At 39.8% G+C, this 14,851-nt stretch overlaps 1 protein-coding gene across 1 annotated transcript; it reads left to right on the top strand.

The window, feature by feature from the left end:
• The first annotated feature begins 11,101 nt into the window (after positions 1–11,101).
• On the top strand, positions 11,102–12,599 carry LOC131695602 (pancreatic triacylglycerol lipase-like). Its single transcript, XM_058984133.1, has 2 exons — positions 11,102–11,171; positions 11,226–12,599. Exons 1-2 carry the CDS (start codon positions 11,129–11,131, stop codon positions 12,188–12,190), a joined length of 1,008 nt encoding a protein of 335 aa, XP_058840116.1. The 5' UTR covers positions 11,102–11,128; the 3' UTR covers positions 12,191–12,599.
• Positions 12,600–14,851: the final 2,252 nt, after the last annotated feature.

Here is a 14,851-nt window from a genome sequence, read left to right on the forward strand (position 1 = left end):
AACCATACCGCTAGAAACCCGAATCTCTTCAGTTCCTACCCGTAGTAAGTAGTCGTCTCTATATGATCCCATGGATACCTGAAATCGCATGCGAGGGTTGACATGGTCCTTCATGGGGTACCGGGTTCCTTAACTCCTGCTACTCTGAGACGCCGGGTGTCCTCCTCAAACCAGCAGGGGTTCCTCCAGATGATTTCGTGTTATGGCTCAGAAGCAACGTAACGGATCGTAGTACAGATCGGCAACACACCGAGTTGCGCGTATGATGTTCGTGATGTAGGTCCCGTGTTTGTTAACCCTTTCGACACTTCGATAGAGATGTTTTATTTCACATTGAAGTTGCGTCAAACCATCGATGGTGTACAATACGGACGGAGGAGGGCATTTTGAGAATTACAGGGAAAATAAAAGGAGCAGTTTAATCTGTATATTGACGGTTTTTAAGGAGGTGTATACGAGGGACCTATACAGAAGATCGCAACTTGCTGATGCGTCCCGAACCGGAACATTGGATGATCTTCCTCGGGCTCGAAGGGAATCCAATAGTTAAGATCTAGCAGAGAAATACTCCGCGCATGTCCAGACAATATGTTTGATATCGTGATAACCGTCGCCATAAGCGCAGATAACACCAATTACGAGCGTCTAGCGAGTCGGAGATGTGCGTCTAACGTGTTGGACATCACACGAATGAAATTTTGACCCACATCCATTTCTCTGAACCAAGGTTTCGTTGATATCTTCGGGATAATAGAATGTAGCCACTGACCTAACTCTCCATTACTCCACCTTGACTGCTAATATTTTGAGAACCTCTGACGAGAGTCAGAGAAAAAATCATTGAAGCCTAGTAGTCTTTCGTAAATGTCACCTTCTAAAGCGCCCACCTTAGCTATAGAGTCCGCTTCTTCATTGCCCGGTATAGAGCAAAGCGAGGGAACCCAAACTAAGATAATCTTGTACGGTCTTACAGATAAGGCACGAAGGAGTTTCCACCAGAAAATACGGAATGTACCTTCTAGGTTCATTAAATGGAGAGCCTCTATTGAGCTGATTATCGTAACCTTTGGATTTCATCTTGGATTTTTCGCTTTCTTGTCGCGCCTTCCGCATAGGCGTGCTATCGCTTCAAAAATCGAATACTGAATGCCGGTGCAAATGCGCTCGCAATTCCGTCTACCCAACTGGTGTCTCTTTCGAAGAGGTACGCTCTCACTTTCACTTTACCATGAATTGCTCTCATTCACTCTTCGTTGCGCTCGCAGGCTACCGAAACAGGCTAACGAATCTCTTGTTCGATCGCGCTTTTCTATCTCTCTTTTTACATACTCTTTGTCCAGCTTCCGGTCGTTGTACAATACATCGCATTTTATTTACACTGTTAATTGAATGCACAAAATAAGGCTTTGTTGTTATCTTTTTTTAAAGTCTGATGTGTAGAAATCTTTCAGGACAAAACTTACAGTTCCCAGTCGTTGCACAAGCTGCACGTTTTATCTACAGTTTTAGGAGTTTCATTTATTTCATTACTTTTTTGTACTTTAGTGTGGAAAACGATTAATATCGAACTTATATTCTACACTGAGGCTGTCCGAGACAATAATATAATGATCGGTGGGCAAAGGATCAATAATCCAAAGGGCATACTGAATAGCAGCAAGTTCTGCGACGTAGACTGAAGCAGGATCATAGAGTAAGTTCTCTGTAAGAGTCTTCTCGAATCAAGTGAATAATATTGAAATCGTAAACATTGAGGTCTATTTCTGAGATAAGTCATGTTTCGCATAATGCAAGCGTACCTCATTTCAAATTATTTACCGTTATGTATCCGACGCGGTACCCGGGTACCCTTTTAGGTTTCAATTAATGAAATTCCTATGTTTTATACATAGCTGGCAATTGAAACTTTGTAACATCTTAGTACTTCACTAAGTCAAACTTTTGGGTTAATAATATTGTCGATATAGTAAGGGGGAAGTTAAGAGGGGCTTACTATGTAACAGGCCGACGTGGGTACCCGGGAACCCACAAAACTGAAATACCAATAACTAAGGTAATTTCCAACCGATTTTGATGCTTTTGGGTGTTTTGTATTCAGAAACTCATCCGCTTTTGAACTTGGTAAAAATGAATCAGATTACTTCAGTCGGTTTCCGGGAATCCGGATCTCCGGAAGCTGGTTCCAGTACTGGGATACTATTTGTGAACTTCAATGGAATACTAGCAATATGGGTATCAAATATCTTGGAATTGCATCAGTAGGTGTACGTATCACGTGGTTTTGGAACCATTTGGTGATATGACCCCGGAACGGACATTCCGGAGCAGGTTCCCGTGGGGCCGTGAGTGGACATTCCATTCCAATTCCATTTTTTAAATTGCCATAGGGTCCCGTAACAATAAATAACAGACTTCCGAGACAATTTGAAGAGTTTTGATGCTAATATTGCTAGGACATTATTAAAATTTACAAATCATACCCTAGTACTGGAACATTACCCCGGAAAATCCGGATTACCAAGCACCAGATCCAATTCCGGTTCAATTTTATAAATCAAAAAGTGGACGAGTTCCTGAATCCAAAAAATCTAAAAGTGTCCAAATCGTATAAAGGAAACCATAGTTATGAGCATTTCAATTTGTGGGTACCCGGGTACCCACGTTGACCTGTTAAAGGTGTTTTTTTTTGTTGGACACATAACAGTTTATTAACATTTTAAAAGAATCAATCTTTGGGATAATGCTTCTGCAATTCATCTACAGAATAGTGATCAAATCCGTGATCTTGTTCGATGAATTATCCATCGAAGGATACAATCACTGAAACGAGGGGCCATCTTGCAGAATGTTTTACTACGGGCAGAAAGCTTATCAGGATGCTCTTAAGAGAGCAGTAAAAATTCGGTCTATACTGTCAAAGAATTTTATTAATTCAGCGCTGGTTTCATTCTCCGGCTGATATATAGAAAGCTTGAGGTTTTTCATGTCCCAAGAAGTGCTAGGAACTCCTTTCCTGAGCTCAGGATTGCTTCGGTTTTGCACCTTTCTTGAACTGTTATTTTTGGAAGACCTTGAAGGGACACCTTCTGGCTTTTACAACTAAGCAAGTACTGGAGGAGATGTTCCTCCTTTTTCTATTGCTTCTAGGCGCTGCAGAAGATGTTCCCATCAAAGTCGCGTTAGTCGGTAGACAAGTTAGCATAGTTATTCGTAGAGACCAGTGGCGTTGATATATTTAGCATTTCTGCAAGAGATCGCTTAGAGCGTCCCTGAAGGGAACGCTTAAGATTCTCCTCGTGCTGTTTGTATATACGCAGGACTTGTCGTAAGATTATATGTATTTTCCCACAGTGGAAATACTTTTCAACATCCCTTCCACAGGAATCATCCTCATGATTCCCACTGCATTCCCCACAACGAATCTTATTGCTCTAATGGGCGGCTATGTGTCCAAGTTCTTTGCAATTAGTGCAGTTCGTGACCCGCGGCACAAAGACGAACCTTATCATAGAGGAGATAGTTAGGTAGAGCAGATCCAGCTAAGGTCACCCGATAACAGTCTGAGTTGACCTATGTCCTCGTACCGTCAGCTGCGACTGATGGAGAATGCAAACGTTTGCAGTACAGTATTTTCACTGAAGCATGGATTCTTCAAAACAGACGACCCCATGTGTCAGCAGATCCACGCAATTCAAGCTCGAATCGGGAACGACCCCGAAGATTTCAACCAGATTATCTGGTACATATAATCTGTACTCATTCGCGAAGGGCCTGTAGCAATTTTATTTGCCTATTTCAAACAATTTATCGCCACCCGGTGCCAACTAGGTCGAATTTTCGATATTTTTGTCACGGCCAAATATCTTTCTGTCAAAGAAATCGGCAATAGATTAAACACTTTTTGTATTTGGCCCGGAAGATTTTCAGTCGAGTAGTCAATTTTATTTCATCATCCATATCACGCTGAGGTGAATTATTATCAGGAGAAATCATTTTTGCACGGGCCTATTGCGTCATTTATCTTTTATTTAATACAGTATCCAAGCAGTTCACAAGATGAGAAACACGGTCACTGCTCTGCTGGTTCAATAACGGGCACCCATTTTTTTCAGAGATTGCTGAAGCGATGTGCCCAAACTTTGCCTCAAATGAAAGGTACAACCTTTCCAGCGCCTGCTATTCACTTCCTCTCTCCCATGTCTCTGATACACAGATGTAGGACCCTACCCCCCCCCCTTTGAATATCTTCCCAAAACTTAGGTGCCCCCCTATCTTTAGTTTTAGTTGATCAATATTTAATCTCCTTAAGAAATACCCAACAGTACCAATACTTAAAATAGCCCTAATTAATCCTCTCTAATCTTAAAAAAATTGAACCACTCCCTCTAATTATTTCTAGTTAATAAGCTTGTAAAATGTTCCGCTTAGTTAATAATTATTTGCTCCAACTATCTTCCTTCTAAAAATCATAAAGTGCATTGCCATACAAATAATACACAAAATATCCCCCCCTTATCTTACGAATATTATATTATCCCCTCTTGTATATGTATAAGTAAGTTGTAAATTTTCTTTAGTTTTATTATATAAAAACAAAATTATATTAAATGTGTAACCGCCTAGTTTTAAGAAATTCAAAATGTAAAACAAAGAAAAAATGGCACCTTTAAGCTAACGCAAACGTGCCTTATCAAATAAACGAATTGAATGAAAAAATGATTCCCAATGCATTCCCCACAACGAAACTTATTGCTGAAATGTGTGACTGTGTCTCCCAGTTGTTTGCAATTAGTGACCCCCGGTACAAAGAAGCAGACGAACCTTGTCATAGAAGAGATAGTTAGGTAGAACAGATCACTATTTTTATAACGTTTCGCTGCACGGACTGTGAAGAACGATCTATCGGTCCGAGAGTCACCGAACGAATGGCGTGTGTCGCTTTGTCTACACTGCAGAAACAAAACATCGTGCTCCAACCTACTGTGTCGAACGTGAACAAAAATAAGGAGTGATTACAAGCAGAAGTAGGCCTACTGTGGTCAAACTGGACTTACTTTTCGAGATGTTCCTTTTACCTGTTCAAGAAGTGAAAAAAAATCACGAAAAATGCAAATGGAGCTAAAGATGGCCAATATTTACACCCTACAATGTTTATTCTACATCACCAACAAAGCTGGTAATATATTGTAAATATACAAAAGACCTACGGCTCCGTTGGGGTTCGAAAAAATTACTACAAGTGTAATAATTTGCTTCTAGACATTATATTTGAGCTTTCAAAGCTCAAAATCGGGCTAAACAACAAAAGCGATCTTCGGAGTTCACTCCAAGCGATCTCCGGGTATTTACCAATGACTGGGGGCAATTGAGTGGTGCTCTTCCTGATCTGCTAAGTAACAATGAATAAGCTTTTTACATGCAAGAAAGGTTTTAATAATTGTGTGCAAATTTTTAGTTTTGTCATCACTTATAAGTTAATATTGATAGCAATTGAGCAAATCCAAACAGAGCTGTAAACATAATACGTCCACTTGAGCTTCAAGAGATGGCCATTCATTGATAAGATCTTCAAATATGGTAGCAGTACCGAGGACTTAGGATGCAACTAACTGTGTGACTGAGTATAATCAGGAAAAAAATTATTCAAAACTCAAAAAAAGCCTTATCACTAGTACTTGCAGACGGTGATAGTCGAACCGTATAAAATAGCTCGTCCAATGGATTGGAATCACATTTTCACCTGCAGCTTTGACCAATCGAAAGTACGATGAAGTTCACGATACTAGTTCTATTTCTATTGGCTCTAGGGGGTAAGTACAGCTATTCTCCTAGATCGTTCTTTTTATAAGTCGCTACTATTACAGCCCGATCAACACCCGTGGAACCCCGGTACAGTCTTGTTTCTGACGCTAACGGAAACCTACATCTGGTCAATCCGAATCCCTACACTGTGATTGACGCCGAGTTGGAACCATTTTTCAACGCTGAAACCGATATCGTCTTCCGGCTTTTCACCCGATCCAATCCAAACGATGGACAGGTGCTGTTTTGGAATGACCCAGGATCACATCCATTTCTCTGAACCAAGGTTTCGTTGATATCTTCGGGATAATAGAATGTAGCCACTGACCTAACTCTCCATTACTCCACCTTGACTGCTAATATTTTGAGAACCTCTGACGAGAGTCAGAGAAAAAATCATTGAAGCCTAGTAGTCTTTCGTAAATGTCACCTTCTAAAGCGCCCACCTTAGCTATAGAGTCCGCTTCTTCATTGCCCGGTATAGAGCAAAGCGAGGGAACCCAAACTAAGATAATCTTGTACGGTCTTACAGATAAGGCACGAAGGAGTTTCCACCAGAAAATACGGAATGTACCTTCTAGGTTCATTAAATGGAGAGCCTCTATTGAGCTGATTATCGTAACCTTTGGATTTCATCTTGGATTTTTCGCTTTCTTGTCGCGCCTTCCGCATAGGCGTGCTATCGCTTCAAAAATCGAATACTGAATGCCGGTGCAAATGCGCTCGCAATTCCGTCTACCCAACTGGTGTCTCTTTCGAAGAGGTACGCTCTCACTTTCACTTTACCATGAATTGCTCTCATTCACTCTTCGTTGCGCTCGCAGGCTACCGAAACAGGCTAACGAATCTCTTGTTCGATCGCGCTTTTCTATCTCTCTTTTTACATACTCTTTGTCCAGCTTCCGGTCGTTGTACAATACATCGCATTTTATTTACACTGTTAATTGAATGCACAAAATAAGGCTTTGTTGTTATCTTTTTTTAAAGTCTGATGTGTAGAAATCTTTCAGGACAAAACTTACAGTTCCCAGTCGTTGCACAAGCTGCACGTTTTATCTACAGTTTTAGGAGTTTCATTTATTTCATTACTTTTTTGTACTTTAGTGTGGAAAACGATTAATATCGAACTTATATTCTACACTGAGGCTGTCCGAGACAATAATATAATGATCGGTGGGCAAAGGATCAATAATCCAAAGGGCATACTGAATAGCAGCAAGTTCTGCGACGTAGACTGAAGCAGGATCATAGAGTAAGTTCTCTGTAAGAGTCTTCTCGAATCAAGTGAATAATATTGAAATCGTAAACATTGAGGTCTATTTCTGAGATAAGTCATGTTTCGCATAATGCAAGCGTACCTCATTTCAAATTATTTACCGTTATGTATCCGACGCGGTACCCGGGTACCCTTTTAGGTTTCAATTAATGAAATTCCTATGTTTTATACATAGCTGGCAATTGAAACTTTGTAACATCTTAGTACTTCACTAAGTCAAACTTTTGGGTTAATAATATTGTCGATATAGTAAGGGGGAAGTTAAGAGGGGCTTACTATGTAACAGGCCGACGTGGGTACCCGGGAACCCACAAAACTGAAATACCAATAACTAAGGTAATTTCCAACCGATTTTGATGCTTTTGGGTGTTTTGTATTCAGAAACTCATCCGCTTTTGAACTTGGTAAAAATGAATCAGATTACTTCAGTCGGTTTCCGGGAATCCGGATCTCCGGAAGCTGGTTCCAGTACTGGGATACTATTTGTGAACTTCAATGGAATACTAGCAATATGGGTATCAAATATCTTGGAATTGCATCAGTAGGTGTACGTATCACGTGGTTTTGGAACCATTTGGTGATATGACCCCGGAACGGACATTCCGGAGCAGGTTCCCGTGGGGCCGTGAGTGGACATTCCATTCCAATTCCATTTTTTAAATTGCCATAGGGTCCCGTAACAATAAATAACAGACTTCCGAGACAATTTGAAGAGTTTTGATGCTAATATTGCTAGGACATTATTAAAATTTACAAATCATACCCTAGTACTGGAACATTACCCCGGAAAATCCGGATTACCAAGCACCAGATCCAATTCCGGTTCAATTTTATAAATCAAAAAGTGGACGAGTTCCTGAATCCAAAAAATCTAAAAGTGTCCAAATCGTATAAAGGAAACCATAGTTATGAGCATTTCAATTTGTGGGTACCCGGGTACCCACGTTGACCTGTTAAAGGTGTTTTTTTTTGTTGGACACATAACAGTTTATTAACATTTTAAAAGAATCAATCTTTGGGATAATGCTTCTGCAATTCATCTACAGAATAGTGATCAAATCCGTGATCTTGTTCGATGAATTATCCATCGAAGGATACAATCACTGAAACGAGGGGCCATCTTGCAGAATGTTTTACTACGGGCAGAAAGCTTATCAGGATGCTCTTAAGAGAGCAGTAAAAATTCGGTCTATACTGTCAAAGAATTTTATTAATTCAGCGCTGGTTTCATTCTCCGGCTGATATATAGAAAGCTTGAGGTTTTTCATGTCCCAAGAAGTGCTAGGAACTCCTTTCCTGAGCTCAGGATTGCTTCGGTTTTGCACCTTTCTTGAACTGTTATTTTTGGAAGACCTTGAAGGGACACCTTCTGGCTTTTACAACTAAGCAAGTACTGGAGGAGATGTTCCTCCTTTTTCTATTGCTTCTAGGCGCTGCAGAAGATGTTCCCATCAAAGTCGCGTTAGTCGGTAGACAAGTTAGCATAGTTATTCGTAGAGACCAGTGGCGTTGATATATTTAGCATTTCTGCAAGAGATCGCTTAGAGCGTCCCTGAAGGGAACGCTTAAGATTCTCCTCGTGCTGTTTGTATATACGCAGGACTTGTCGTAAGATTATATGTATTTTCCCACAGTGGAAATACTTTTCAACATCCCTTCCACAGGAATCATCCTCATGATTCCCACTGCATTCCCCACAACGAATCTTATTGCTCTAATGGGCGGCTATGTGTCCAAGTTCTTTGCAATTAGTGCAGTTCGTGACCCGCGGCACAAAGACGAACCTTATCATAGAGGAGATAGTTAGGTAGAGCAGATCCAGCTAAGGTCACCCGATAACAGTCTGAGTTGACCTATGTCCTCGTACCGTCAGCTGCGACTGATGGAGAATGCAAACGTTTGCAGTACAGTATTTTCACTGAAGCATGGATTCTTCAAAACAGACGACCCCATGTGTCAGCAGATCCACGCAATTCAAGCTCGAATCGGGAACGACCCCGAAGATTTCAACCAGATTATCTGGTACATATAATCTGTACTCATTCGCGAAGGGCCTGTAGCAATTTTATTTGCCTATTTCAAACAATTTATCGCCACCCGGTGCCAACTAGGTCGAATTTTCGATATTTTTGTCACGGCCAAATATCTTTCTGTCAAAGAAATCGGCAATAGATTAAACACTTTTTGTATTTGGCCCGGAAGATTTTCAGTCGAGTAGTCAATTTTATTTCATCATCCATATCACGCTGAGGTGAATTATTATCAGGAGAAATCATTTTTGCACGGGCCTATTGCGTCATTTATCTTTTATTTAATACAGTATCCAAGCAGTTCACAAGATGAGAAACACGGTCACTGCTCTGCTGGTTCAATAACGGGCACCCATTTTTTTCAGAGATTGCTGAAGCGATGTGCCCAAACTTTGCCTCAAATGAAAGGTACAACCTTTCCAGCGCCTGCTATTCACTTCCTCTCTCCCATGTCTCTGATACACAGATGTAGGACCCTACCCCCCCCCCTTTGAATATCTTCCCAAAACTTAGGTGCCCCCCTATCTTTAGTTTTAGTTGATCAATATTTAATCTCCTTAAGAAATACCCAACAGTACCAATACTTAAAATAGCCCTAATTAATCCTCTCTAATCTTAAAAAAATTGAACCACTCCCTCTAATTATTTCTAGTTAATAAGCTTGTAAAATGTTCCGCTTAGTTAATAATTATTTGCTCCAACTATCTTCCTTCTAAAAATCATAAAGTGCATTGCCATACAAATAATACACAAAATATCCCCCCCTTATCTTACGAATATTATATTATCCCCTCTTGTATATGTATAAGTAAGTTGTAAATTTTCTTTAGTTTTATTATATAAAAACAAAATTATATTAAATGTGTAACCGCCTAGTTTTAAGAAATTCAAAATGTAAAACAAAGAAAAAATGGCACCTTTAAGCTAACGCAAACGTGCCTTATCAAATAAACGAATTGAATGAAAAAATGATTCCCAATGCATTCCCCACAACGAAACTTATTGCTGAAATGTGTGACTGTGTCTCCCAGTTGTTTGCAATTAGTGACCCCCGGTACAAAGAAGCAGACGAACCTTGTCATAGAAGAGATAGTTAGGTAGAACAGATCACTATTTTTATAACGTTTCGCTGCACGGACTGTGAAGAACGATCTATCGGTCCGAGAGTCACCGAACGAATGGCGTGTGTCGCTTTGTCTACACTGCAGAAACAAAACATCGTGCTCCAACCTACTGTGTCGAACGTGAACAAAAATAAGGAGTGATTACAAGCAGAAGTAGGCCTACTGTGGTCAAACTGGACTTACTTTTCGAGATGTTCCTTTTACCTGTTCAAGAAGTGAAAAAAAATCACGAAAAATGCAAATGGAGCTAAAGATGGCCAATATTTACACCCTACAATGTTTATTCTACATCACCAACAAAGCTGGTAATATATTGTAAATATACAAAAGACCTACGGCTCCGTTGGGGTTCGAAAAAATTACTACAAGTGTAATAATTTGCTTCTAGACATTATATTTGAGCTTTCAAAGCTCAAAATCGGGCTAAACAACAAAAGCGATCTTCGGAGTTCACTCCAAGCGATCTCCGGGTATTTACCAATGACTGGGGGCAATTGAGTGGTGCTCTTCCTGATCTGCTAAGTAACAATGAATAAGCTTTTTACATGCAAGAAAGGTTTTAATAATTGTGTGCAAATTTTTAGTTTTGTCATCACTTATAAGTTAATATTGATAGCAATTGAGCAAATCCAAACAGAGCTGTAAACATAATACGTCCACTTGAGCTTCAAGAGATGGCCATTCATTGATAAGATCTTCAAATATGGTAGCAGTACCGAGGACTTAGGATGCAACTAACTGTGTGACTGAGTATAATCAGGAAAAAAATTATTCAAAACTCAAAAAAAGCCTTATCACTAGTACTTGCAGACGGTGATAGTCGAACCGTATAAAATAGCTCGTCCAATGGATTGGAATCACATTTTCACCTGCAGCTTTGACCAATCGAAAGTACGATGAAGTTCACGATACTAGTTCTATTTCTATTGGCTCTAGGGGGTAAGTACAGCTATTCTCCTAGATCGTTCTTTTTATAAGTCGCTACTATTACAGCCCGATCAACACCCGTGGAACCCCGGTACAGTCTTGTTTCTGACGCTAACGGAAACCTACATCTGGTCAATCCGAATCCCTACACTGTGATTGACGCCGAGTTGGAACCATTTTTCAACGCTGAAACCGATATCGTCTTCCGGCTTTTCACCCGATCCAATCCAAACGATGGACAGGTGCTGTTTTGGAATGACCCAGGATCTGTTCATAACTCAAACTTCAACCCAGCTCATCCAACGCGGTTCACCATTCACGGTTGGAATGGAGACGGCACATCTGATTTGAACAGTAACACTCGTGGCAACTACTTTGCAATCGGTGACTTCAACGCTATCAGTGTCGACTGGGGAGCAGGTGCGCAAACGATCAACTACATCAGTGCCAGAAATCGGGTGGACTCCGTCGGAGATATTGTGTCCCGCATGATCAATACACTGGTGACCGCTAGTGGAGCTTCCCGAAACAGCATCAGCATCATCGGTCACAGTTTGGGAGCTCATGCTGCTGGAAACGCTGGTAAATACCAAGGTGGTCAGATTCATACGATCGTTGGTTTGGACCCAGCCGGCCCATTGTTCTCGCTAGGCCAATCAGATATTTTGACTCCCAATGACGCTCAGTACGTGGAGGCAATATCCTCGAATGCAGGTACGCTGGGATTCGATCAACCTCTGGGCCAAGCTACCTTCTTTCCGAACGGAGGAAGTTCACAGCCTGGCTGCGGTATTGATTTAACCGGTAGTTGTGCACACTCGCGATCCCATGAAATGTTCGCCGAGTCGATTTCGTCACCGGTTGGTTTCCGATCGACCCGATGTGCATCTCACAGTGAAGTGGTGGGTGGTGGATGTACTTCCAGCGGACCGGATGCGATGATGGGTGGCGAGCCGTCGAACCATGGCCGAGGTGTTAATGGAGTTTACCGGTTAAATACTAACTCGAACGCTCCATTTGCCCAGGGATAACATCCCTTTTCAGTTGATTCTGGACATACTAAGTATGTTCTATTTATATTGGATAATAGTAGGTTGTATTCCTCAACGGTAATTAATATTGCATGAAAACTCAGTTTCGTGATCAAACGCATGTCAGCTCTGCTACATAGAATGCTCATATGGATTGCGTTTTTACTGACGCAGAGTCGTGCACTGAATTCTCCAATTCGAATGATGGAATATTACATTGATACAAGCATTCAAATGGGATATGCAGCTGCATCAGAGCTAACTGTTTAGTACTTAATGGTGTATATTTCCCTAAGATCCTAATTTAACTTTAATCAACTCAGGTAGCAGTGTATATTTTGATTTGCTTCCCATTCTAAATAAGCATAAATACAATATTTTTGCTTGAAACTCGTGTCTTTAATTTAATATAGTTTGATTTTCATATAGCTCATGAAAAATTCTAACTAAAATGACAAAATTATTTGACTTATATCCATTGCATGCCAATAAAAACCCTTAAAAAGAACATCTCATGAAAGCGTCAAATGAAAGGGGCTTTTTTGTGCTGGGGAAGTATCAGGAATACCACCAATGGCAATCAAATTTTCTTAAATTCTGCTTTTTGAATAAGTATTCAATTTAATAATTTAAAGTTTCATCCTGAAAGATTCTATAGATTCAAGAAGACGATTGATCCCTCATATTTTAAATGTTGAATTATACAAATGGGTACACAGGGGCGAACATAGCGTAGTAGATGAATTGAATGCTTTATACACAGTTCACCTGAGTTCGATTCCCAATCCCGCACATAGTGTTAGTGATTTTTCTATAAGAGATTTAAGTTTTAGTTTAAACTTCTTTAAGACTCAAGTTACTTTCTTTGAGCATGTGTTAGAATTGAAGGCTTGGTAGTATGCTTAGTAAAAATTGTGTACAGCTTTGCCGCCGATTTATCCTATAAAGCATCAATTAAACTCTAAAAGAAGAAAATCAGTCGATTTATGAGATTATCAGGATTCAAATCATGCAAAATAGTTGGTGTAAAAACAATTGACCGGGCGGGATGGTGTTTTTGAAAAAGTGGCTGTGGTTTACTCACTACGTAGTTGTGTTGTGTGCCCCGGGACAGTGTGGTGGTGTGACGAAAAATCACCGCCACTTTTTCAAAAGCACCATTTCACCCGGTCAAATGCTTTTCAACCAACTATTTTGCATGATTTGAATCCTGATAATCTCATAAATCGACTGATTTTCTTCTTTTAGAGTTTAATAAATGCTGGACTATGGATAAACCGGTGACAAAGTTGAACGCCTTTTTTCCAACGCATACTATCAAGCGTTCGATTCGTGTAGACGTTTACCGAAAGTTCTTTGAATCATAATTGGAACAAACAATGGTGTCCTGTACTGAAAAAAAAACCATTATCTAAAACAGTCCCATCGTTAGAATGTTTATCTCTTTTCATATTTTCTAATCTATAAGCAATCAAACAAAAATTCTGAAAACTGCTGATTCTTTATTAGACAGTATCAGCTTCAATTTCGTTTTATAGCCGGCGAGAGTTATTTTTGGTAACATTCTGTATCAGCAATTAAAAGGGGCGTGATATATCAGTTCTATGCATAAAAAATCGACAACTCACTGTTTTTTTTCCTCAGTCATATAATCAATGTCATTCCAGTCAGAGATAAGAAAAATGTCAACGCAATCGTGAATGACATTATTGCAATTAAAATGATATTGATTTTTCAGTATCCTTCTTAAAAATCTATGGAAACTGCAGAAAATTCTATGTTGGTAAACTACCTAACCCCGTTTTCAAAAATGGCATGACAAATTCATTTGAAATGCTTCGTGCATAAAATACTTGCCAATTGACGCATGTATTTAATCCGACCTTACAACTCGCGATGCTTGTGCTGTCACGGTTAATATGACTGTTGATAACATAAACAAGAAATACGTTCGAAATATTTGCCGCATAATGAACCACTACCTTGCGATGATTTCAAAAGGGTTGTATCATACTGTGGCAGAAATGTGTTTTCTCTCATAATCAGTAGTGATACAAATACCCAGCACATAATTTGGGGCAGCTCAGATATCATCTTGAGAGACACGGAATTAATGGAATACTTAAGGGGTATGAATCTGCATGCATATACTTAATGTAGGAAATCGCACAACATTTGCACGATTTGGCAGGGAAGAAGTGTTAGATGTAGCTCTTTGCTTTGACGGTATTACGCATGATTTGGCCAACTGATTCGTACGTGATGAGCTTAAACTGTCGTTATCTGATCATAAGTACATTTGTATCATTTAAACGTCTCGCTAGATATCGACACATATCGTAATCCCAAAGCTACAAACTGTGACCTCTACGAAGAGGGTTTGGCTGCATAGGGGTTATCCGACGCACAGTGGCGTAACTATATCAAATCCATGGCCAAAATTATTTCACATGTTTTTAAGCTTTTTTATACGATAAAAAGTGATGAAAGATGGATTTTCATAATTTTAGACAATTTATGACCAAAATATGAAAATATTAAACCTCCTTGCAGTGTGATGCAAAGCCGAAAATAAACGAATTCCACGATCATTATTATTTTTCAATGTAAACGTGTTTTTAGAGTAATCTATCAGTTTGAGGAAACCTCGCATTGAGATTT

This window comes from Topomyia yanbarensis, unplaced genomic scaffold (assembly GCF_030247195.1).
Source record: "Topomyia yanbarensis strain Yona2022 unplaced genomic scaffold, ASM3024719v1 HiC_scaffold_47, whole genome shotgun sequence".
NCBI classification, from domain to species: Eukaryota; Metazoa; Arthropoda; class Insecta; order Diptera; family Culicidae; genus Topomyia; species Topomyia yanbarensis.

Coding starts and splice junctions, on each gene's coding strand:
- LOC131695602 (XM_058984133.1), top strand. CDS start 11,129: ATGAAGTTCACGATACTAGTTCTATTTCTATTGGCTCTAGGGG. Junction 11,172..11,225: donor ATTTCTATTGGCTCTAGGGG/GTAAGTACAGCT, acceptor CTACTATTACAG/CCCGATCAACACCCGTGGAA.